At 42.7% G+C, this 25,302-nt stretch overlaps 1 protein-coding gene across 1 annotated transcript in view; it reads right to left on the reverse strand.

The window, feature by feature from the left end:
• The window catches only part of aak1b (AP2 associated kinase 1b), a 130,601-nt gene that overhangs the window by 8,164 nt on the left and 97,135 nt on the right, over positions 1–25,302 (reverse strand). The window contains exons 18-21 of the mRNA XM_063210784.1: positions 23,527–23,634; positions 17,207–17,287; positions 13,995–14,105; positions 12,350–12,457 (exon numbers count right to left, since the gene is read on the reverse strand). Of these exons, the coding sequence (XP_063066854.1) occupies positions 12,350–12,457; positions 13,995–14,105; positions 17,207–17,287; positions 23,527–23,634 (408 nt within the window). The remainder of the gene's footprint in view (positions 1–12,349; positions 12,458–13,994; positions 14,106–17,206; positions 17,288–23,526; positions 23,635–25,302) is intronic.

Raw genomic sequence — 25,302 nt, forward strand, 5'->3', positions numbered from 1 at the left:
TCCTTGTCTGCCTGTGGAGTTGCCTGAAGTCGGCCCTAGTGCCAACACGCTCTATACACAGGGAACATGTTTGAGAAATGTTGCCAAGCAATCCCATGACTGGCTTAGAATTGTCTGATGTAATACTTAAAAAAGGCGTCTACTATTGATTTAAATTCTCTTGATACAAGTGCTATGGGGATAAACAGACCAAACAACATATTATGGCATTGCCCAAAAACAATGCTCAAATAGTTGCCCTGTGCATCATCACTTCAAACAACTTCAGTGGCAATACACTATTCAAAAATCGATAGGTTTCCGACCAATTTCTCCAATGAGATCTAGAAGTTGAACTGCATTGGTTGGTGGTTTGTTCAGTGATTCCTATTGCAAATGTGCTTCTTGTCCAGTTGGCACCTTTTGAATAATGGCAGCTCTTTTTTTAAAGTCATAAACAATCTGCAATAAACTTGCAGCTTTTGGCATTTTGTCATTGTTAATAAAATGTGACTATATCCCTATATGAACCCTGGACATTTACATTATTACAGTTAACTTACTTAAAGTTTGCTGACACTTGGTGTGGAAGGTCGGTGAATAATGAAGACTTTACACTGTATGATGATGTGCTTTGTTTAAAATGAGTGCGTTTTTATGTAAACACAGCACTCTGCTGTTTCAGTGTCTACGGCATACATTTGGAATTTGGCGTGCCATGATGAGGTCTGAGTGCTAGATGACATACTCATTTATAGTGTGTGGGTGTGTGGCTGTGTGGGTGCGTGTGTGCGCCTGAGTCCATGCGTGAGAGAGAGCTTGTCCAGGGTTTTGCCCACTACTTTACAGGTCAGGCAGCCACCTTATAAAAACCCAAAACGTCAAAAGCAAAAACAATAAAATAAGTGAGAGCAAAAAAATCCTGGTTGAAGCTGACTTTTCTCTTTTCATCCGGTTATTTGTTTGTCCTGCTGCCAGGTCAGACGTTTGGATTTGCGAGCTTTATCCTACTTCTTCAAGCAACAAAATGCCTACCATCTTGACTAGATCCCCAGAAAAGAATAAGATTTTGTGTAGGGATTTCAAAAGTTGGTTTACCAAAGAATTTATAACGTATTCAGATTTTTTTCTGTTTCACATTTAATATTGTATGAAACTGCACATGGGCATGACCTAGATGATTGGCGCATGTCTCTGATACTGGCTTATCGTACACCTCCTTGTCTAACAAACGGTCTGCTGGCAAGAAGCTGCGTTTGCATGGACACTTTAAAAAAAAAAATCAAATTAAATTTAATCCATATAAACAAACTGTTTACACAGGCAGTTTCCTTGTTGAATTGTCTTATGAACATTGGAAACCACCAAATATAATCAATATACAGCTCCAGGCCTTTTTATTAGAATACCATGAAAAAGTTGATTTATTTCCATAATTCCATCAATAATGTTAAACTGTCATGGATTGTAGATTCATGGCCCAGTTTTTTAACTATTCCAATCATTAAATTGTTTATTTTTACACATTTTGGTCTTCCAGCTCAAAAAAAAACATGAATTGGGGAATTCACATCATTAGAATATTGTAATAAAATCACAATTTTCTTCATCAAAATTTGTTTCACATCAGTGCACATCAAATCAGTTGAACTTTGGTACTTTCTACACAACATGCAATGTTCAATGCTTGGTTTGGACTCTCTCTGTCTTAATATTATTAATAATAACGGCCATGATGCGTTTAACATTGAAGTCAATGGCAGAAACAGTGCATGGGAGTAATGGAAGGCCAGATATCCTTGATGCTTTGCCGTCAGCTGTTTTTGTATAGCTGACCTGGTGTCCCACACTTCACTCTTCAATATACCCTGTAGATTTCCATGCCACGTTTTGGCACTAACTCACCAGTTTAATTCTAAATAACCAGAAATGAAACCCCATTGAAAATGAATGGGGTTTTATTTCTGTTGAGTTAGAATTAAACTGGTGTGTTAACACCAAAACGTGGCATGGAAATCTACAGGGTATATTGAAGAGTGAAGTGTGGGGCACCAGGTCAACAAACAAGAACAGCTGACAGCAAAGCATCAAGGATATCTGGGCTTCCATAACTCCCATGCACTGTTTTTGCCATTGACTTCAATGTTAAACGCATCATGGCCATTATGAAGACAGAGAATGTCCTAACCAAGTATTGACCATTGCATGTTATGTAGAAAGTACCAAATTGCAACTGATTTAGTTTGACCCGAANTTTGATGAAGAAAAATTTGATTTTATAACAATATTCTAATAATGCGAATTCCCCAATTCATGGTTTTTTTGAGCTGGAAGGCCAACGTATATAAAAAGAAAAAAAATAATGATTGGAATAGTTAAAAAACTGGGCCATGAATCTACAATCCATGATTGTTTAACAGTATTGATGGAATTATGGAAATAAATCAACTTTTTCATGGTATTCTAATAAAAAGGCCTGGAGCTGTATATTGAAGTGCACATGTAAACACAGCTACAGGTGTATGTCTGATAGTCAGTCAGTAAGTGTGTCGGTGTCAGGGGTTGAAATTTACTTTTTTGCTTACCGGCCACTGTGGCTAGTGGATTTCCCGAGTTACTAGCCATTCAGCTATTCTACTAGCCACACATTTTATATTGTTTTTTTTCTTTGTCGTAATACTTTACATCTAACCTCAGAAAATGAGGTGCTAAAGTAAGAAGACGAGAATAGAAACTGAGTAACTGTGCTTTTTCTTCGTAAATACTAACCATAATATTGATACACAAGGGGCAAAGTGCACAATAAAGTCATACCATATGTCATACCATAGAATAAGTTACCTGCCAGATTGGGTAGTGAGACTGAAATTATTACTAGCCACAGCCAAGTTTTACCAGCATTTGGCCAGTTGGCTGGTGCCAGTGTCAAGCCCTGGTCGGTGTGCAAGTTGCTGTGAGAACATCAACATCATGACACGACATTGAAAAGAATTCAAAAGATAACCCACACACAGTTACACTTATTTTATTTAACAACCCCATGTCTTTGTTTTTTCTTCTCACAAAAATAGAAGGTGCACATCAAATGATCAGGGTTTTGAACAGCGGTTCAGAGGCTTGCTACAGAGACCCTCCAGTTGCATTTGCATCACTGGGCGACCATGGTCATAAATAAACTTCTCTTTTAATCTTTCTGACAAAATAAAACAACTGAGCACAACAAACAAACAAACAAACAAACAAAAAAACCCTTAGCACGCACACACCTCCTCTCACTACACAGATGAATAAACAGGCAAAAGGCAAGTCCTCTGGGGCTGACATTGGCTCTTCCTTCTGGAGCAACATGAGGCAGGATGGCCATGGCTGGGTATCAGTTCCATTGTGGCACATACACACGGGGATTGCATAGGTTGGCCATACAGAAATTCACATAATATGACCAATGCCACATGAAACACCCTCGGGGATGCAAGATATGGGATCACTGTGCGTGGGTGTGTGAGTTAAGAGAATACTGGCTGAAAGGGAATGGCTAATTGGATTCAAAAGCTTTGTAGTGGCAAAACAATCGTGAAAAAAGGGGGAAAATAACAGGTTAAGATAAAACGTGTATGCCATGAATGCCATGCAGGATGTATGGCGATATGAATATGGGGAGACGCGTTGGCTTATCTAGAAAGCAGGACCAGAATAGCAATTGCTTCACTTTGAAGCGGTCACAGTCTCTTTGCCAAGCCAATGCAATGCCCGCAAACTATGGCCATGAATGAACACAAAACAAAAAGGATAAAAAGAGATCTTGAACAAGTTGGACACGAAGGTAGGGAAACATGAGAGGTGTGGATGGTGGGTGGGTACCAATGAGATCACCGCAGATCTTTTTGAAGATCTGAGGAGTGGCCGGTGCAGTATATTACAAAGCAGATGCCCAAGGACATTTAAGAGAATGTTAACATTACTGATTGAAAGAATTGGCGAAAGGCAGACAACCAAGAGGCTGAGAATTCAAGGATACTTACACCGTTGGCTGCACTTGTTCTGTTCTGCTTTGTGCTGTGAGTGTGATGTGATGAATGACAGCACATGTTGAATGAAAATAAACAGAAGTTCCAAAAAAATATTGGCAAGATAAGGGGTAGTATTTGTCTCAGTCATAGTTAACTGACTATATCTTCACTGAGATGACTGGGATTTGAGGGTGTGGCTTCAAACAACGTGAATGATCTCACTTGGCAGGTCAATGTCAGAAAGTAAAACGACATTTGTTTATTCTGAGCTAGCAATGACGGCTTGCAACAATAACAGCCGACTTTCCACAATGCACAATTCTCCCAGCTGTCACTCCTAGCCTACACATTGCGTGTTATTATGCATGAATGTTAATATGATGCGTGTCATAAAACGCAACTTACCATGCGGTCATGAAGATGCCGACGACCCAACATCAAACAATAGCTAAACCCCATGCAGGTTGGTTACAAACATTTCCACATAACTCGTCTTTTCATTGAGATGCCTTCCCCTGTGCTTACCGATTTTGGGCACTACAAGTTATGGTGTGCATGTGGCTTTCAAATGCATACAACAGCCCTTTCTGCCCACTACTCTGTAGTATGTGGCCACTACCTATAAACCAGGACTTAAAAAATACCCTGATTTGCATTCATTCCAATGGTGAGAACCATGGCATTGACTGACATAGTAACAGTTGCTATGTGGGGCGGAGTTGCTTTTGGGGTGGAGTAGGGATCTAGCATCAATGGACTCAAATAGATGGGAGGTGGATGTGGCGCAAAAGTGCTTTGAAATGAGTAATGTAAACATTGCACAGGAGTACATGGTAAACTGCTCACAAAGAATTTCATCAGCTTTATTGGCTTTACCAAAAACAAAGCCACCAACCTCCAACATTGAGCAGTTTACCACTTACCGAAAGATTAAACAAACTGGTGGTGGTGGTGGTGGTGGTGGGGGATAAGTAACCAAAACCTGCTTTGTTAAATGCTTCCCCATTCGTGGGCACTCTGCCTGAGAGAGAGAGAGAGAGAGAGAGAGAGAGAGAGAGAGAGAGAGAGAGAGAGAGAGAGACAGAGAGACAGAGAGACAGAGAGACAGAGAGAGGAGGGTCTGTGCTTCCAATGGTAAGAGAGGTGCCCAAAAATGTGCCTGCGTTGGTGCCCATTGTCAGCTCTGTTTCGTGAAGTCAAGAGGGACGGCTGCCGCCACCGCCACCAGTACCTACTGTACAGATATAACCTCACCACCTGCACTACAGCACATATTCCTTAACAATCCAGACTAGGGCTGTAACGATACACTCAACTCACGATTCGGTTCGTATCACGATTTTTGAGCTACGGTTCGATACACCCCACGATGTCTGAAATGTATCTCCACTGAAATTTGGAAACACTATCACATCAAATCACAAGGTTGTTTTCTGGACTAATGGGTAATAAAACTTTCAAAGGGCGTATCACGATACTGCCTCCTTGTATCACGATATAGTATCGTGATTCTGTGTATCACGATTTCTCGGTTCGATACAATATCGTTACAGCCCTAATCCAGACACACAACACTCACAAGCTCGACAGACACACATCACACTCTCACTCTCCCACACAAATGCACACACATACATGCTCCCACACAACCATACTGTACACACACACAGTAATCATCATCATTAACACTAGACACAAATGCAACATGTCTTACACTTCTCTGAACGAAAAAGCACATAGGCTCATGCTTTGATATGCGTGTGCTGGGAGGGAAGGGCTGAGCAGGACAGTGGCGAGACACCATTGCTGGATCTTAAATGGTGCAACTTGTGCACTTCCGTGTTCATTTTTCAGTGCGTATGGCGTATTACAGTAGCCATTTGAGATTCAGCACATGTGATGCTTTGTGTTAGCAGCCATATGCTAACATGTCTAGCGTAGAGAAAGCAATGGCAAAACCAATGCACACTGTTCTCCCACTGCCACAGTCCCTTCTCTGGCCAACACGGCTGACTAGTACCCCGTCCACTGAACGACCATACGGCAGCCTCAGGTGACCAAAAAGCAGATTGTCTTTTTTTTGAGGGTTTGGGATGAGTTTGAACCAGAGGAAAAGAGAGAGGAAGATAATAGGCCTACTTTACATTCTCAACATTTTCACACACAGAACACAGAAGGTAAAGAATTTCTCTGAACATCTATTGTAGAATAATATACATATATATTAGCTTTTTTTTATACTGATACTCATTTCATACATTCAGTCTCTACCACTCCATTTACATCCACATATAATCTTAAACATATAATATGAAATATATTTTTTTAAATAATCTCTTGAATACTATGGAGGGATGGGTAAACGGAGGAAAGTCAACATTTTGCTCTGTACACAAGGGAACATACAACTTCTTCATAATACCAGGGTCAGGTATTGTAGATATACATAAATGTACATAATCCAGGGGAAGAATTGGTCAACATCACAAAGGCAATTTTACAGGGAGGGACAGGAGCAGGGGGATCCAGAGAGCATCTTGGAGGGTGAAGGACAATGATCACGGATGGTGGATATGATAGAGAGATATGACAATGGCCATGCAATGAGACTGACTGAGACGAAATCAAAGAGGACATAAATTGATGGAAAATGAGATAGGCGTCTTTGCAGTGACAGCTCAAGGTTGCTCATCAAGGACCAAACGATTGCCCCATATAGAAACAGAGACTGCACCAAAACAACAACACAAAATTGCAACCTTGCGTAGGGATGTTTGAAAGAGGGAGCGCTTTGGCCCACTCTTTTCACCATGCACAACAAAGTACAGCATGTAGTGTGCTGGCCTTTGCCTGGTTAACACCAGTTTAAGTGAGATAGTCTGGAGGCTACCGATGCAATTTCTTGTAGGATAAGTACGGTATACGACTGCCCATGGCTGTTAACTGGGCGCTACGAGTGTATCATTTGGCATATACGTAGCCTATAGCCAATTGTGTCAGTTGTAATTCAAACAAACCGCAAGCGTCCGTTTTGTCAAGTAGTACTTGTCATTGCCTTTCCACCCACTCCCCGCTCTGGTTGCCCACTTTTGGGGGGAGTCCATGCCATCTTTCAGATCGAAACGATCATGCTAAAATGGGTGGGATTTCCCAAGCCATGCTAGCCTAGCAACTGGCACAAATTTCTTTTGACCTGTCAAGGTTGTCTCAGTGAAAGAGACAATGAATATTTCTACCAAAAGAGGCAGACAAAAACATTTTCATGGCCAAAAGAGGCCTACACACCTCCTGAAGATACCACTGTTTTCAATGATCCCAAAGGTTTACTTCAACACTGTGATGATGGCTTCAGATTCTCGGAGATACACAGATAGATGCTCGATTGCTAGATCGATAGCTCCAGAATGCTGAACTGGCTCAAGTGTTGATTCATGTCGTTAAGAACAGGAGGCGCAGACAGAGCATGCTCAGTGCAAGGGTGTAGAGGCTGCCATGTTTGGTGTTTGCAATTACATGTACAGTAGAAGTTAGCATTGTTTTCAGGTTGACCCTGAAGTTATTACATTTCTCCACGTCTTAGCCCTGTAAATGGGAGACTATGAAATCCAGGTGATCTGTCGAGAGCCTGCATCGATCTTACAGTATCGAAGACTAGAGATGAGGAGAGCTGCACTGCTGACAAGAACAGACACTTACCGGTAATACTGTAAGACTGTTAAAAACGTACAGATGATTATGCGCAAAAAGAGTGCATGCGATGGCCAGTCACCCTGATGACTCGCAACATCACAGCTAAAGTGCAATAAAGGTGGAGGATGAAGAGAATGAGGATGAAGAGGCAAAAAATCATGATGAGGTGAACCATGACGATGAGCTGAAACGACTCACGAGAAAGAAGGATCAATGAAAAACTGAGAATAACCGAAACTAGATGATGGAAGGAGGGAAGAAAAAACAAAAAACAAAAACAGAGCCCCACCCCATAAAAAAACCCGACAAAATAAAACAAGACTGGCAGACATATTGGCATGATGGAGTATGGAGGACATTGAAGAAGAAACAAAGTGCACAATAGAGCAGCAAACAGGCGGTCAGAAAAAAATGAACGACAGAAAACAGATGGAAGGGAAAGAGAAGGGAGAGAGGCAGGGAGTTGGGGGATGGGAGGGGAGGGCATATTAGCCAGGGTGGTGCCAGCTAGAGGGGGTTGTTGGACCGTAGAAGGCGGTTTCGATCTGAAGCAGGAGAGAGAGAGAGAGTAGGCTCGTTCGTGACGACGCTGTAAGATTTTTGCTAGGCAGTGGGCATGCGCACTTTGCCAGTTTGATCCATTCTGGTTAGAATTTTCTAGCCACAATGCATCAAACTGGCAAAGTGCGCATGCCCACTGCCTAGCAAAAATCTTGCTGCGTCGTCACGAACGACCCTACTGTGTGACTAAGGAAGCAAGACGTCCTCTTCGGGTGCCGGACTGGTGGGCTGGGGTGGGAGCTGCACTAGCGGCTAGGGCTAGCAGAAGCGTGTGCGATGCGATGCGGTGCGGTGCGGTGCAGTAGGTTGCGGTGGGGTGGGCTGCGGCGACTGCTCTATGGCTACAGATCGATGAGCTGATCCACCAGCAGCAGGGAACGAGCCAGGCTGGGCAGGCTGGACTCTGAGCTGCCACTGTTACTGCGGGAGTGACCATCTGAGGTGGAGGGGGGGTGGGGGGGAGGGGAAAGGGGAGGGTAGGTTAAAAGGTAAGGAGTTGGGCAGTTGGGGTTCCAGCCCAGAGAAGGAAAGGGGTTTAGGGGTTTGGGGGGCAAAAAAAGAGGAAGACAGGAATAAAACAGAGAAAGTAAGAAGAACATCTACAAGGATGGCATCCTAAAAAGTAGGCCACAGAGATGCCTGTCAGAAAAAAGACAGTTTCTCAGAATATTACATTAGGAGTTAGTTGTACGTGTGCTTGTCAAAAAACGTGAAGACGTTAGCAATGACATACTATTTCTGATATCCAAACTCTTCAAGGTCAAGAAGTCTTCCGCCTGCACACTGAATTTCCTCTAGTCATACAATTCTTTGTCGTTGCTTCTCAAGGAGACTTAAAAGGACATACCTCTACTTTCGAGGACACATTCAACAACTCTTTTGAGGGAAGTTTAAAAGTTGAGCAGAGTTTTTCAGTGTTCAGCTGATCTCTGTATGGCTGTTACGGTCACAGAAGCCTTTAAATCTATAGAAGAGCTTATCTCATACAATGACCATACTTGATAATAGCTAAAGCGCTAGTTCCAGATCATACTGAGAGATCCGGATATTCACTGAATAGCATTCAAAACTCGACTCTTTTAACTCCTAGGGTGATGGTAATTGAGTAATGTTTCAGCTCATTCACTTGACTTTATTGATAACACATAAAAGATAACCTTGAGCCCAAACAATAAAACTGCTTTCAGACCTACTGAGTCAGAGTAAAAAACATTTTCAAAGTTTGCGGTATATAGGTAAAGCGAATGTTAACAATTGGTTGGCAAATGAGCGGGTCAAGGTGACAAGTGGGCTTCTGTTCATGAAGCCCGGGACGCAGGGGCAAACAGGATCAATCGTGTTGTGTATGAAGCCATCACATCCTGGCATTTTCTGAACAGATCAACTCAACTAAAAAATGGGTGTTTGAGTTGTTAGAGCTAGGGCGCGGGTTAATAATGAACTACTCCCCCAATGTTGTCTAATTTGTAGGGCTGCAACGATTGGTTGACTTATCGTGACTTATTGACTATAAAAAATTGTTGACAAGAATTTTCATTGTCGACAAATGGTTTCATTTAATTCAACGCTTTTTTACTTACTTTACTAATGCTTTATTATTTTATTGAAACCTAAAATTGCCCATAACGTACGAATTGGACGTTGTATTTTGGAGTAAATAACCTACTATCATGATATAAAGCTCATTGTGAGCTGTAAGAATTAGTTAACTTCCCTGTGCTACAAGCCGGGAAGGTTTGTCAGAGGTTGGAGCAATTTTTTTTTTCCGTCAGATACTAAAACGCCAACTATTCACTTGTGAGTGCTGGCCGTCAAGGAGTGCTACTTCACTTTTTCCTGCCAAGCAGGTGCATTTGGGCTCAAGGAAAAATGACACTCTTAGATATGACTAAACTCAATTTCAGTAGTGACTGTGGTTAAAGTCTTGCCAAAGATTCTAAAGGCACACTGCTGGTATTAAGTTAAAAAGCCTTTAATGAGATGGGCTGACGTCTTTGGAATCTTTGGCAAGACTTTAACCACAGTCACTACTGAAGTTGAGTTTAGCCACATCTTAAAGTGTTATTTTTTAGTTATTGGTTAGTCGACTATTAAAATAATCGTTAGTTGCAGCCCCACTAATTTGCCAAAATTCTGCCATTTTACATTATAAATAAGGACCCAATTACCAAAAAATGGTCTTGTCCTTTAAGGATATCATCACTGATAGCAGCACTACATTTATTTAGGTATTTCAACAGCTCCAATACGCTCTGAGCAAAACCAAGGCTTCCTGGGATGTCTGGAGTGCCCCATTTTTGCCCATCTCTAAAATGTCTGGCCGAACTAGGGATGCAAATTATGGAATAATTCATTAATCGTTGGTTGATAACCTTATCGATCGACTTACGATTAATTGATAAGTGGCGTTTCCCCCCCCCCGAAATCTCCATGTTTCTCGAAACCCCCCACCCCCCCGGTAAATTTAAAAATGTATATTAAAAAGTGAGATAAAATGCTACATTTAAATTAATTCCATTTAAATTCTTTAATCCAAGGGTGATTTAAATATTCCCACTATTCACGCACGCTCTTCTCATGCCCATTTCACCTGGGTCTCTTGTCAGCTGAATTGGCGATTCATTGCGAATAATGTTTTTTAATCGATTAATGCATTGGTCGATTAAAGTCGATTAATCGTTTGCATCCCTGGGCCGAACTCTTCTAGTATGAAATCCCTACCCCAAGCAATGCCTGCATCAAAATTTCATCTAATTTTTCATAATTCACGTCTGAAATGAATTTATGCATCCCCACAGAGTGTGATCATGTTATCGTTTCATCGTCACAGATCAAGCCATTATAATTGTCAGAAACCAAATAACATTCTGAAAATCAAAAGGTAGATTATTCTAAATAACAACGGTATTAGTAGAGCATGAATGTACATGGACTCTATCCTTTAATGACTGGTTGTATAAATATTCATTACCAGGTGTAGACAAAGATTAAGTCAAAATCTTGATCTTTTTAATGACTGGTTTTCGATGAATATTTCAGTGGCAACCTCAAGAGAGGGAAGCACACCATGGCATGACTGTTTCATGACATGATCCCAAATTATGCCATCGTCATAATAAGCAGTTGCAGCTGCTAAAGGGAAAGTGGACGGCAGGCCAATGGGACAGAAGCTTAAGAGGTCGTTTACATGTATATTTCTTGAAAATGCATTGGTTTCAACCTCTCGTTTAAATACGTAAACTCATTTTTTTTAAATCTCGGTAAATACGTAAATGGGTGAAACAATATTCACATAAAAAAATATCCAAATACGTGTACGTGTTATATCCACATACCAGCACCATATTCGTGATGCATACAAGCAAAGTGAATGAAGCGACGCAGATTCAAGTTCAATGTTCCATTCTGACAGCTCAATACCTACAGGTGATGGTGGCCAATAAATGTAATTGAAACGTACTACGTGTTATGGATTTACCACCTGCAGCAACATCTGCTGTTCATTTGCATAAAATTAAATTCCTCTAGATGTTTTCATGGTGCCTTGTCTGTCTTTGAAAAATAAGGAGAGCTAGCACCATGCGTCAACTTTTGTTATGGTAAATAAACAACCTTTTTCACCAGTTACACATTATTTTGGTAGAAGACGAGAAAATCTGTTTGGGTGAAGCCTGCTCCAAATCAACCTTTATGAACCGTCTTCATCACCACCATCGCTCTGCTCCCATAGGAATGAATGGAACACTGAATTCCAATCAGCTGAATATGCTTGCATTCCTCACACCCAATAGTTTACAAGTGGGTGGGTAAACTAGGTTGCTTTTGTAATGAACACTGAATTCCAATCAGCTGAATATGCTTGCATTCCTCACACCCAATAGTTTACAAGTGGGTGGGTAAACTAGGTTGCTTTTGTAATGAACACTGAATTCCTATGCTTGCATTCCTCACACCCAATAGTTAACAAGTTGGTGGGTAAACTAGGTTGCTTTTGTAATGTGAGTTTTTATTTGATATTTTTCCCCCTTTAATTAATGTCCACATCCCTACAACCTGAACAGCCTCCGTGTCTCCAGGTCCACTGTCTGGGGTGGGTCAGGGGGTCTTACCTTGGGAGGAGTTTTTGGAGACCAGGACGGGAATGGGATCAAACTCGTCCTCTGTGCCTTTCTCTACACTCAGGGGGGGCTCGAGGCCGGAGAGAAGGCAAGACGAGTCTGTAGGATATGGGGGGGTCGGAGGGTAGGAGTAATGGTGGTGAGAGGGTGGTGGTGGTGGTTGGAGTGATGGGAGGGTGGGTATGGGGAATGGTGGAGGAGGATAGATGATTGAGGTTTCGGGGTTTTGGAATATATTGGGGGATGTGGTTGCGTGGGATTTAGGATGGTCCACGCAGAGATGAGGGACAGGACAAGATGTGAAGAGAAACGAGAAACGGGAAGATGAAGAAAGGACATGCCGATGAGTAGCGAGGGAGAGACGCAGGCAGAATGGAGAGAAAAAAAAAGAAAAAGAAAAGAAAAAACGGTAGATGGAGACACAGGTGGATGGCATGAGTGCATGCAAGCAGCGGAGGAGGGGAGAAAAGAGTAACAGAACGATTACAAAATGAAGAGAGAATGCAAAGCTGGAAGACCTAGGACCTAGAATGCAAAGCTGGAAGACGGTCCCAGACAGAGGCCTAGGCAGACTAGACTTCCGCAAGCTGAGAGACCCAAAAAAAAACAACAAAAAAAACCCCTACAGAAATGAAAAGCAGATTCTCCCAAAAATGCGAGTCAGGGGAATGAATGAATGTGCTGAGTCGGCTCAGAGTCCCATGAGGCAAATATAGCTGACAAATGCTCTCACTACTGAGGAACTGGCCATTTCACGCTGTTTGTCTGGACATTAAATACATGTGTATGTGCGTACGCAGTGCTTGAAGTGGAAAAAAAGAGGTGCAGGAACCCTAATCGTCTAAAAATACCATACAGAAAGAAGTGCAGGAACCCTAATCGTCTAAAAATACCATACAAAAAGATGTGCAGGAACCCTAATCGTCTAAAAATACCATACAAAAAGAAGTGCAGGAACCCTAATCGTCTAAAAATACCATACAAAAAGAAGTGCAGGAACCCTAATCGTCTAAAAATACCATACAAAAAGAAGTGCAGGAACCCTAATCGTCTAAAAATACCATACAAAAAGAAGGGCAGGAACCCTAATCGTCTAAAAATACCATACAAAAAGAAGTGCAGGAACCCTAATCGTCTAAAAATACCATACAAAAAGATGTGCAGGAACCCTAATCGTCTAAAAATACCATACAAAAAGATGTGCAGGAACCCTGATTTTCTGAGAGTCTCATCAGTACCAGTCAGTACATGTCACGTCTTTGTATGCCTTCAAGCACTGTGTGTATGTATGTGATTTCTCCTCTAAAGGTGAAAGCGGCCAGCTTAATTTAACAGCATTTTCTATATTTGAGCTAATGCAAATGAAGAACAAGTACAACACTGGATAGAAAAAAACGACAGAAAAACAGAACACGCACCATTGTGCATTCTGTTGAAATGACTTACCAAGATCATTTGCAGCTTGTCTCTGCAAACATCTGTATGCCTGTTTGTTTGTGTGTGTGTGTGTGTGTGTGTGTGTGTGTGTGTGTGTGTGTGTGTGTGTGTGTGTGTGTGTGTGTGTGTGTGTGTGTGTGTGTGTGTGTGTGTGTGTGTGTGTGTGTGTGTGTGTGTGTTCGAGTGCATGGGCCAGTACCTGATATGGGCTGAGAGGGCCCTCCGGAGACCGGGTCGAATTGATCAAGACAGGAGGCGGAGTCAGTGGGAAGGGCACTGCCCAACAGTGAGTTCTCACCAATCAGAGAATCTGTGGGAGGGAATAGAACACTCCAGAGTGAATTGACCTGCCTGTAGTTCTAAAAGCCATAACAGAGCAGTTTCAGGTGCCGTTTCCACGTAGCAGGATATTTTTAAATGTGGATATTTTTTCTCCTGTTTAAGTGGAAACGCAACATGTGGATAAAAATAAAAACTCCATTGTAACAGGTGCGGTTTAGCCCCCTAATATGTGGGTTTTAAAACTCTGCTTACGTGGAAACGGAAGGCCAAAACCAATGTTAACAGGAGAGAACAAAACATGTTTAAAAGTATCTCACTACGTAGAAACAGCTTCTCAAATTCAACAATTTCGGCTGTCCCTGCACACTGGAGGTTCATTGACATGACACAAACATCCCATAGCAGACTGTAGAATCAAATATGGCTTTATCAAGCGGCTCTGCAAAAAACAGACTTTCAATCCTAATCAACATGTAGCGCCAGCAGAGTTCACCTGCAGTGTGTGAAGTTGGAAGGCTTGGAATTGAACGTTGGCAGAGCAATGTTTGTCTGAACCGATACAAAAAAGGCTCTCATGCATCACAGAGGCCACAGGCCCTCCTGACAGAATTAGGCATTGCAATCTGTTGTATACATGGGTTCGCAGTGTTTGAAAACACAATGTTGTGAGGAGGGGCAAGACACTGGCAGACAACCACGTGAGCAAATTTTTTGACCGACAGCGGTTTCAAACAATCAGAGGTTGAGTTGTGCGCAGCCAGGGGAAAACAAAAATTTAGAACCCATCTATATGGACATTCATTAAATGCCAGTTCACATTCCACTGAGCAGTTGAATCCCTTTTGATAGAGCTTGGGAAATGGGACGAGAGTATCCTGCCAGTTTGAATACCATATTGTGAGGCCAGTTTACATCTCAACACTGAGCCCTATTGCGTCTGTCTGTGCACTTAAAACGAGTGTTGTTAAAGAATGAGCTGATAGAGCTGCTTCATAATTTGCCAGATTATCAGGTTCAGACGATATTATATCCAATAGTGCTCAGGACATTATGTTTCCAGTTTGTTTCTTCCAAACCTGAAAAATGAGAAAATGTCGCACCATGCATAGGTTTCTTTATTACACAGACGCGTTTCGGCGTTCTGCCTTCCTCAGCGCCGAAACGCTTCTGTGTAATAAAGAAACCTATGCATGGTGCGACCTTTTCTCATTTATCAATTTTACACTATTTTGGTCAGCACCCTTAAAAGAAGAGAAAAACTGTTGGGTGACGCCTGCTCCAACCTTTATGAAATTTCTTCCAAACATCCAATGCTGAAGAGTAAGGTAAGATGTCAGATGTTCTTACTATCCAACTACAGTTCACCACCGCCGATACTTCGCCAGTTTATAATGGACGAAGGACCAGTGACTATGTATGCTTGAGTTTATAATGGTGTTTTACGCACTGTGCTCCTAAGAGTGTGCAAGGACTTCAAGACAATGAGATTTCAAAAACACACTTTTCTGATGTATTTTTTATACACTGTGCGTGAGATTACTAATGATTGTAAGGATTTTGTTCAGAGGATGAACTGGGACACAAGTACATGAATATTAGAAGGGGATATGAAGAACTGTAGATGGGTAAAGGCCTGTGAAAAAAATGCATCTGCACATTGCTTATGGCACTTTGTCATTCTGTGGAGTAGTAATCATCAGTATCTTCTGCATAATGCAACAATGACTACATTTACACGAGACATTTAATTCAGAATGAACTCCATTTCATTCCAAATAATTAAATTAAATAATTAATTCCGCTTTGAAAATGTCATGTAAACATGACTGAATTCGGAATTAAATGAAAGATCAAAGTAAACTCGACTGAACTATTTCATTTTGAATAATTAATTTGGTATTAAACACCTCATGTAGATGTGGCCATTATGTATGGCACAAAGAAACTTCAGGGGGTCATTAAGAACCATGTGTGCCAAAGATCTATGCAATGTTCAATCTGTATGTTGCTATGCTAGTCTACCGTGTAAGTCATCAAAAATGTATATTAATGCAATATTAATGCAATACCACTGATGGGAGAGAACTACATGAGTCGAAGTATGGAAAAATGTTTTCTTGCAATTCATAGCTCTACTTTTTCCATCTTTCCCCTGCCTGAAGCCTTTCAAAACTCTGCTAGAAAGAAGAGAATGTTTCTTGCAAAATGTATGAAATTTATGATTCTAACCACCCACTGTCAAGTAAGTAGAAAATAAAATAGCAACGGTAATACACATAATGCACATTGCAAGACACGCATACACACACAAAGACATTAAGACATTAACCTCTCCTTCATTTTCATTTCTGAACTACCTACAGTCCCTCAGTGTATACAAATAGGCACCTGCTATGCCCGTGTTACTGCAATGAATTACACACCATGTACTAACATTTTCTTCATGTCCTGGGTCTTGTACAGGTGGCCTACCGTAGCCGTCACTGATTAAATCAGACTTCTTAGCCAGGTTGTTTTTGTTCCCTATCTGAATGCACATAAACAACTTGACACCTTAATCCCCCCCCCCCCAGGGAATCAATAAAGTAACTTTACTTCAATTAGGTTTAACTTTCTGCAAACCAACCACAGGCTGGAGATTACTCATAGGTCACCAATGAATGAAAAATGACAACAAAAGAACTCCCACAGTGTGCAGTTTTTGTCTGACTGACTTTTAATTAGTTTTAACAACACACCTGAAAGGATTTTTTTTTCTTTGCTTCACTTTGACCCTATTTGCTTACCCTTACTCTTCTTCGCTTGCCTCATAGGAATGAATGGCAAATTTTCCTTCAACAATTCACTTGTATACATCCCTGCCATTATTCACTAGCTCCGCAAGTACATGCTGTACATATTACATGTTGGTAGACAGTAATGTAAAAAAAAGAGAATTGCAATTATTATATTTTAAATATAAATATTATTATAAAGGTGTTACCAAAACTGCTTATCCCACAACTGCGCTTTCATTACCTCACATTCTTACCCCAGTCTCTCTCCCTCTCTCAAACATACACACACACACACACAAACAGACAGACAGCATGGACACGGAACATCTCTTCTCTTTCAGACAAAGCTTACCGGTGTCCACCTGCTGCGAGCCCTGAGGGACCAGACCTGGGAGGAGAGAGTCACACACCTCAGGATCCACTGCTGCTGCGGCTGGGAGAGAGAGGGGGGGGGGAGAGAGGGTGAGAGAGAGAGAGAGAGAGAGAGAGAGAGAGAGAGGGAGAGGGGGAGGGAGAGAGAGAGAGGGGGGGGGGGGGGGGGGGGGAGAGAGAGAGGGGAGAGAGAGAGAGGGAGAGGGGGAGGGAGAGAGAGAGAGAGAGAGAGAGAGAGAGGGGAGGAGGGAGAGAGAGAGAGAGAGAGAGAGAGAGAGAGAGAGAGAGAGAGAGAGAGAGACAGAGAGGGGGAGGGAGAGAGAGAGAGAGAGAGACAGAGAGGGGGAGGGAGAGAGAGAGAGAGAAAGGGAGAAAGAAAGAAAGACCGAAAGAAAGAAAGAAAGAAAGAAAGAAAGAGAGAGAGTGAGAGTGAGAGAGAAACAGAGAGAGAGAGAGAGAGAGAGAGAGAGAGAGAGAGAGAGAGAGAGAGAGACGGGGTTAATAAAGGTCAATGAGGGAATGACCAAAGAATGGGCAGAGATAGGGGAGATGGAGATTGTCAAACAGTGAGAGTGAGAGACTCTACATCAGGGGTGGCCAACCAGTCGGAAACCAAGAGCCACATTTTGTAATGTGTCACAGCAAAGAGCCACATCGGCACACAAACATCACGCGGGCATATAAACATGCGCACACCCATCAAAATGGGCATCACCCATCCTACTTGCACCACAGACCAGCAACAACATACACACAGCAACAACATACACAACAACACGGGCATGAACATCAACCACCTCTTCCTTTCACACGCACGCACGCACGCACGCACACACACACAAGTGTCAGATTGATGTTACACACCAACTTAATGGTGTGACTAAAAGACAAATCCTGAATATAAGATGACCCCCCCCCCCCCTTTTTTAACTTCTTCAATTTCTGGGGGAAAAAGCTTTTTTCAGGATAAAAAAATGTGTTTGACATAAGAAGACAAGGGTACACTGGTCAAAATTCTGTTCATAAATTGTTTCACATTTTAATAAAACATGTTTCACAGCATAATTTCCATGAGCACTCTTTATAACAGCACAAAGATAGTAACGCGGCACAAAGATTCTCCGCCTCTCTTCATTCGGGGGTTAGACGCACACAGGCACTGCTTTCTTGCGCACAGATGACCATTGGAAGTCTGGCGACGACACCATCCAAAACTTAACAAGGTGGTTCGGCAAATCACCGTTCATTTTCCATAATGTTTCAGTGGATGCTGACAAGGGGCCAGGGGAAAAAACAAAGTTTTCCTTTTGAAACTAAACTGAGCGCGGAGAAGCGACAAGTTGAGTCGATCGGTTTCCCACCTTCACACTGTCTGCCCGCGCCGCTTTGACAATGGCTGAGACTACGGCAGACATTCATAGCGAAAACCAGGATAAAACATTATTTTTGGCGCTTCTTTGTCTATAGCCCGCAAAAACATTCGGGCCAATTAGCCATGTGCACTCCTTCTAACAGAGTGCAGAGATGACTACGCAGCACAGAGATTCTCGGCGCATCTCTGCTCCAGACAGACGCCTCTCTCTTGAGCAGATTATCATTTGCACATTTATTACCGCCATGTCCGAGCGATAGAATCTACAAATATGGACAGTACATTTTCTTGACCTTATTGAGAGTTGTATTGCCTTGGGGAGTGATGGCCAAATCTTTCAGGTTAAAACATTTTTGCCGCTATTTTGTCCTGTACTTTTTAAATCCTTGTACTTTTTAAAGCGCTATTTTTAGAACATAGGCTTAAATCACGTCTTGTATTTGGGCCAATGCAGTAACAAATGTCACACACCAACGTGATCATTCAGGGCACATTTAGACTAGGCCTACTACAGTACCAAGACCACAAGGCACTTATTTGTCACAGTTCTAATCACTTTTGTGTGCGCAATTCCAATGCATTTTGCCTATGGGTCATAAACACAAACTTGGACATGAACGCAAGAGCCGCAGGGCACCAGGCAAAGAGCCGCATGCTGCTCGAGAGCTGCGGGTTAGCCACCTATACTCTACACAAACAAACCTGCAGAGATGAAGAGAAAAGGGAGGGGGAGAGAGAAACAGGTGAACAAAAAAGAAAAATGAGAAAGAAAGAGAAAAGCAGAAAGAGTGAGAGAGAAAGTGAGAGAGAGAGAGAGAGAGAAAGCGAGCGAGAGAGAGACAGACAGAGACAAAAAGATAGGGTGTAGACGTCACACATTAGACTGGGGAAAAACATCTGGCCCGCAAAAAAATTGTAAACATTCTTCCGATACCACTGCAAACGGGGCCTGTGATTTGGGGACTTGAACGTGTTTTAAGTGAGCTGAGCGGCAGTCTGAGGCCGATACCGCAGAGATTTACAGTGTTTCTAATGGCAGCAGAGAGTAGAGCTGCTGACGACAGGCGAAGGCAGTTGACGAGGCTCAGTCTCCATATCGACGACACAGCAGGGCGCTGCATCTTTTTTTTGATACCGTAGAAGCAAAGGGCCCTTTAATGAATGCAAATAGGCCTATTTCCTAATGCGGCATAATGACAGCCGTATGTGTGTGTGTGTGTGTGTGTGTGTGTGTGTGTGTGTGTGTGTGTGTGTGTGTGTGTGTGTGTGTGTGTGTGTGTGTGTGTGTGTGTGTGTGTGTGTGTGTGTGTGTACGTGTAGAAATAAATAAATGGGAGATGATGAAGCACTAAAATAAGACAGACATGAGCCAGGCTTCATGAGAAGAACACACGCTGGCAAAAACACTTGAGTCTGCTGGAACATCATGACCAAGGACAGATAGATATATAGCAGTGTATCTCAACAGGGGTGCTGGGGCACCCTGGGTTGCCACGGGCCCCCCTCAGGGGTGCCGCGGAAACGTGGCTGATAAGTAAATTATGTAATATAATACATATTCGTATAAATCGATAATGTAATGCTAGTCAATGGAATCTGCCATTTATGCACAATAAAGTAAATATAGGTCGCCCCAGTCAGCTGCAACTTCGAACGTAGGTCGTGTGACGTCTCCAAATGTGTTACTTTTCTAAGCCTTTGTAGTATCGGATGCGATGCCATGTTACGGCTTATTGGTGTGGGATGCCTTGACATTTTTCATGAACTGAAAGGATGCCTCGCCTAAAAAAAGGTTGAGAAACACTGTAGATATATAGGAGGGTTTACTGACGTCATAACACCGTAGTAAGAAATGATGGCGAGGGGAGTACGGAATTTTTTTTCTTCTTCTACGGTCAGTATTGGAAGCATGCAATGCCACTTCCGCGATGGTCGGAGTGTGGAACAGGTCATAGGACAGCGTGAATGTTTGTCAGCTGTCCTTAATTACCCCCAGCAATTACTGCTGACCAACAGCTGCAGTTAATTTGGCCACACACTGAATACTGACAACCAGATATCCTCTTTCGGATTTTGCGGAGTACGGAAATGTTTGTCGCACCCACTGACCATGCGTCTGACCATGAGTTAATTTTCCATCCACTCGTGTCCTCAATCCTCGCCCCCGTACTACACCTTTGGCCAATGCATTTACCCCCGAGAGATTGTTCTTCTGTGTGTACCTTCTTTGATCATGACCTAAAACCTGGTACTAATCAATAATGCATAGGGCATAGAAATAACAAACACACACACACACACACACACACACACACACACACACACACACACACACACACACACACACACACACACACACACACACACACACACACACACACACACACACACACACACACACACACACACACACACACACACACACACACACACACACACACGCCTATTCATTGACCCCTAGTGTATGTGGCGGCTTTGGTCAGTTTTAGTGACGGTTGGTCCAGTGGTTCTTAACCTTTTTTTCTTAAGGCACCTCCTTACCTGTGCCAAAGACAAGCCACGCACCCCCCCAACCCAAACTTCTACACGTGTATACGCACAGAAAAAGGATTGACGTGATTAATTACAATGATTCTTACTTGAGACACTAATCAATCACTAATCTTAATGCATTTACATGGGGACCAAAACATGTTTTCATTTGGTTTTGATTTGGCCTACTTATAATGTTCGCAAGCGCAAATAAAATTCTGTGCAACACCTGAAATCTCTGGCGCACACCCAAGGGGGTGCCCGCACCCCAGGTTAAGAACCGCTGGCCTTGCCAATTGGTAACCTGATTTCCATCATCTGGCTGTGTTCAGCAACTACACGCGGGGCCTTCCCATTCCCAAATACCAGATGGCAGGAGTCAGGGTAAGCCAATTGGGGGGGGGGGGGGGGATGGCTCTACAGTGGGCAGTGTTGCTGGGCCCAGGGCAAATTCGTAGTTTTGCCTATTGATAAAACTGGCCCTGGTTTAGTCGCAAAGTGGGGTTGCATAAGACAGTGCAAACGGGTATGGTATGATAACTGTCATTTGCAGAAGTGGACAAAAGCAATCAGGACTGGGCACAAAATGACTGCACTCAGGTGTTGTTCTTTGATCTTCACAGGCGATGCGAACACAGCCTTTGAATAAAGAAAAAGTCTGCTTTTTCCTGTGGTGTTACTACTGGGAGCTTTTTTTCTGTGAAAAAGTGAATTTAAAAAAGTCCTAGTTGAAGCACACATTCTCATATGTACAGCATTTGTCTGTGCTAATTAAGCAGGCTTGCGGAGCAAGGCCCTTGCAGAGCAAGGCCCGATTATAGTAATCTCTAAGTCCTGTTTAATTATTAAGCGGGCTTGCGGAGCAAGGCCCTTGCAGAGCAAGGCCCGATTATAGTAATCTATGCAAAGTCTATGCAAAATGCAAGTTTTACCTCCAAGCTAGCCGCCAGCTGGTCTCATAGGACTCAATGTTAACTGCTAGCATGGAGGTAAAATTTGCACTGCCATACTCAGAGAACGGTTGAAAGTACAGGAGAAAGGTAAAACTCAATTATTTAACTCAAGGGGAGGTGTAATATGAGGTTATTTCCAAAAATGGGACAGTATCACTTTAAACTAGGGATGCACCGATACCACTTTTTTGAAAACCGATACAAGTACGAGTACATTAATGTGTGTACTTGCCGATACCGAGTATCGATACCGATACCTTTTACCACCAACATACAATGAAAATAAATGCATGGCCTTGTTTTTTTCCCACCAGTGATGTTTTTTATTGTCCATTTCCATGTAGATTTAAATGTTGGTAAATGTATGAGGTGGCACTTTTTTCCATGCTGCTTTCAAGTCCACAGAACGTGACGAGAGTATAATGAGCAGTATCTGTGCCGATACCCGATACCAGTATCGGTATCGGTGCATCCCTACTTAAAAGCTGTCTCAGCAACTTCAACACGGCCTTTGAAGTCAACAAGCTTCAGCTTGTAGTAAAAAACAAACAAGATTGTAGTCTTTAGAGGCAACAAGAATGGAGAGAATATTGGACTTATTGAAATATTGGACTACCTGAATATTGGTAGCTTTTTATTTCTTTCTTTAAATCATTATTAAGGTGTTGTGTTCATTACCAAAATTTGTCTTGTTCTTGTCTATCCACAACCTTTTCCAAGAATATTTTACCACCACGGTCAGTGTCATTTTGATCTATCTAATCATAGACATAATAAATGATTCTGATTTTGCTTTGCTCACTATGACAAAGTTGCAACAGCCGTGGAAATTGCATTGATACTTTCTGGCCTTATGGTCTTACATATCATTGTCATAGTCATATAGGTAGTCATATGCATACATTTCTCATTCAATGCATTCTCTTTATTTTCGTGGCTATTTGTACATTGTACAGTTGTACATTGTACTTGCACAATGTACATTGTACATTTTCGCAGAAAATCAAAACTGTGCATGAACACATGTAGAATTGTGTGCTCAACAAAAAAAAAACAATTCTAGCAGTTGTCCAACAGCGATATCTATCCATGTGACGTCAACACGGCACAACTGATGGCCCCACACGTTTGAACAACCTCATTATTTTCTATTTTCAATAAAAAAAAACACCCAGTCAGTCACGTCAATCTTAAGTGAACACAAACTTAATCCAATAACTCATTAGAATTGTAAAACTAGAACTTAAAGACGTTTAAAACTCGTTTTAGGCATTTGCCAAACCAATGCCGATTTTTTTTACAAAAACAAAGAGAATGAGACAGATAAGACAACAGACATCATCCCCGAGTGCTCTAACCAGCCTGCAACATGCTTGCAGGCCATCCCGGTCCTATTTTGGCTCGAAGGCAGGCGGCCTGCCTTTGTGTGCTGTGTATATTTACCATCAGCAGGGGGCTCCAGCGAGCTGCCGAAGGGGTCGTTCAAGGACAACAGGTCGGGGAGCAGCAGGGATGATGTGTCCGGGGACTTGAGCCCCTCAATAAGCTTCTCTGGACACAGGCCACAGCGGCGGCAGCAGCAGCATCAGCAGCAAGCAGGATAAGTGGAGATGGAGATGCAGAGAGAGAGAGAGAGAGAGGGGGGGGGGGGGGGGGGGCAAATGAAGACAAAAGGTGGGCAGCGAGATGCAGACAAACACAATCAGCGAAGTTAGTATCTCAGCATAAAACTTTAGGAAGTCAGTGGTGTGAAGCAGGGTGCAGACGTAGGCAGAAGGATGCCAGCGGTGAAGCTGAGCCAAAACACCTCAAGGTTACAAAAGTCTCCAGACACCTTCTGAAACTCTTCCAAGCCCCAATAACAGCAGGCGGAGACGCAGCTGCTATGGCTGGGCCTTATGGATGGCTAACTGCCTTCAAAATCCCATATAATGGTCTTGCCAGCATTTTTCAACCCTGACCTTTTGTTTCTGAGAATATTTTGAGACTTTTAGAGCAAGAGTATCTTTTTTGCCACTCATAAATGCATGCAAATTTATGAGTTTACAGTATGACAAAATGGTTCTTGCCAATTGCAGTATCGATTACTCTCTACAGTATGCATCTCTTCCTGGTGCAGGCATGCATGCACGGACGCACGCAAGCACCTTGTAAAAAATGGGCGTTCTGTGTAACCATCGCTTCCATCAGTTCATTGTACATCCCCAGAGTTGCTATCCTCAAGCAGCAGCAGAGAGAGCAATCATTGTGTGTGGTGTGAAATGTGTTGTGGAAAATGTATCGAGTGGATGCTGTGGCAGACTCCTCATGGATGCCACTCATACACCAGCTCTCTAGAGTGGGCATGAGAAGCACAATCAGTCCCTGGCCTTGGGGAGGGAGAGAGAGAGAGAGAGAGAGAGAGAGAGAGAGAGAGAGAGAGGGGGGGGGGGGGGGGGGGGGAGGGGAGAGAGAGAGAGAAGCGGGGGGGGGGGGGGGGTGGCAGGGAGAGAGAGGGAGAGAGAGAGAAGGGAGAGGGGAAGGGAGAGAGAGAAGCGGGGGGGTGGCAGGGAGAGAGAGGGAGAGAGGAGAGAGAGAGAGAGAGAAGGGGGGTGGCAGGGAGAGAGAGAGAGGTCAAGAGAGAGAGAGAGAGAGAGAGAGAGAGAGAGAGAGAGAGAGAGAGAGAGAGAGAGAGAGAGAGAGAGAGAGAGAGAGAGAGAGAGAGATAGTGTGTGTGTATGTGTGTGTTTAATGTTCTAAATGAAATCTGTTGTAAAAACACTTTACACTTTAGGGACAAAACACATTCTAGCTTCTGAGGTGCTCTGTGTCTGTGTGCCTATTGGCCAATGCTTTGTCGTCACTCCCTCAAAACCCTGTCCGCTTAGCATCCAAAGATTCAAAGCAAATCTCCTGCCTTGTGATTGGTCCGCCAGTTTTCATGGCCTGGGGATTGTCCGAGGAAAGACCCACTTGCAGGCATAAATCATTTTGCCCGCTGGTGGGTGGAGCTAGTTTACTAGGCTAATATTACCGATAGTAGCTTTTGATATTTTGCCGGTTTCATAAATCAAGTAACATTTTTTTACTTCTTTGGTACGTTTATATCTAATATTATATCATGTTTTGATATATCATGTTTTGAGTATGCATGAGTGAGTGAATGATGTACAGTAGTGTGAATGAAAGAGTATGCCCTCTACAGGCGAAGGCGGTTAAATACCAACGGGTATATAGGTG

Source organism: Engraulis encrasicolus, chromosome 11 (assembly GCF_034702125.1).
Source record: "Engraulis encrasicolus isolate BLACKSEA-1 chromosome 11, IST_EnEncr_1.0, whole genome shotgun sequence".
NCBI lineage: Eukaryota > Metazoa > Chordata > Actinopteri > Clupeiformes > Engraulidae > Engraulis > Engraulis encrasicolus.